Source organism: Emiliania huxleyi (genome assembly GCF_000372725.1).
Source record: "Emiliania huxleyi CCMP1516 unplaced genomic scaffold EMIHUscaffold_5363, whole genome shotgun sequence".
In the NCBI taxonomy this organism is placed as follows: Eukaryota; Haptophyta; order Isochrysidales; family Noelaerhabdaceae; genus Emiliania; species Emiliania huxleyi.
In genome coordinates this window covers 1-1585 of record NW_005197971.1, presented here as the reverse complement: position 1 = coordinate 1585, position 1585 = coordinate 1, and the positions used below count along the sequence as shown (strand labels likewise).

Here is a 1585-nt window from a genome sequence, read left to right as displayed (position 1 = left end):
GTCGCTCCCTGGCACACGTCGTCCGCCGCCTCCAGCATCACGACAGAGGCCGTCGTCTTGGAGAGCTCGCGCGCCACGGCGGCGCCGATGCACCCGGATCCGATAATGGCAACATCGTAGCTGCCGTCCGGCTTGGCTGACGAGTGGCGCGTGATAGACCGGGGGCACGGGCCCGCCGGCGTCTTCTCGTTCGAGCCTCCCGCGATGTTGAACTTCTCCTTGCAAAGCTCGAGCGGCACCCAGTGGCCCGCAACGTAGGCGCCCCCCTCGCCATGCACCTCGCCCTGAGTGACGGCGGTGGGCGCACCGCAACGAGGGGTGGAGCGCGCGACGCGTGGCACGACGAGGCCGGACGCGGAGCTCACGATGAAAGACAGCATCGAGGTGCAGAGACAGCTGGAGGGCGAGGCCTCGACAGACGTTGAGGAGAGGTCCTCGCACCCAATCAGCAGAGGGTGATGAGCCGAGGCGTGTCGCCGAGCAGCGAATTGTGTTTCTTTTTCTCGACAAAGCCGGAGCGAGTCTCATCACTCAGTCTGTAAAGTACCACAACCCATGGCTCTGTGCCCCGCTCGTCCCACCGTGTCCACCACGGCGCACGGGGTGATATGGGCGGAGTCTGTTCCAAGCAAGCGCGTGTGCGCACACACACTCTCTCTCTCGCTCGCTCGCTCGCACGCGCGGCGTGCGCGAGCGGCCCTCCACGTGGGCGAGGCGGCGAGAATAGTCTCCTCTCCAGCGCTTGCCCTGCAACCGGCCGCGCGTGGTGCTCCATCCTTCATGCCTTCGCCTTGCCCTTGCCGCAAGGCCCTTGGCCTCCTTCTTCTTCTCAAGGTCGAGGAGGATGCCGACGACTCTCTGCACAAGGCCCAACTCCTGGGCACGGGCGCAGTGGTTGTCAGTGCACTAAGGGTAGAACACCAGGCTAGGCGCGGCCTCGGACGGGCTCTGGTCGCGGGGAGCCCGCCGGGCCGGCTGAGTGATGGCCTAGGAGCCCTACACGGACGGTGTTTATGCTATATAACACCTAGGGACCGCGTGGGGTGGGCGGCGAGCTGCGCATCGGCCGACAATGTGCCGGTGTACGCGTTTCGGTCACACTCAGGGCCCGTTTTGCATGTGACCTGGCGGTGTGTCCTAACACTCCTTATAGCGTACCTTAAGGTGTATAGGCGCTATAGGGGGTGTCGTGTCACTCTAGACACTTGAAGACTCGTAGACCCCTTCAGGCCGACGGCGACGCCCGCGGCCTCGGTGAGCGTCATGCACAAACACAAACAGCACAGTGCGTGTTTACTTCAGAGCACCACGTCGCTCTCTCTCTCTCCGCTCTCCTCCCTCTGCCACGCGCTCCCCGGTTCTCTCTCTATACCGTAATTGACCTACTCATGACTCCTGCCTCTTGGGCTCTCGGGTACGGTATCCAGCGCGGCGAGGTCCAACTCCGCCGGCGGGTCCCACTGCACGCGCCCAGACTTCGTATGCGAGAAGAAGACACGGCCGTCCGAGGTGGCGTGCTGTCGCCAGCCGTACTTGAGCCGGCGTGTCGCCCCCTCGACGGCGTGCACGACAATCTCGGAATCGG

At 64.4% G+C, this 1585-nt stretch overlaps 1 protein-coding gene across 1 annotated transcript; it reads right to left on the bottom strand.

Moving 5' to 3' along the window:
* Positions 1–17: 17 nt before the first annotated feature.
* Positions 18–380, bottom strand: EMIHUDRAFT_124462 (hypothetical protein; the record flags this gene model as incomplete). Its single annotated transcript, XM_005765730.1, has 1 exon — positions 18–380. A coding segment is annotated over one exon (363 nt), but the record flags the coding sequence as incomplete, so codon positions are not given.
* Between the last annotated feature and the right edge of the window lie 1205 nt (positions 381–1585).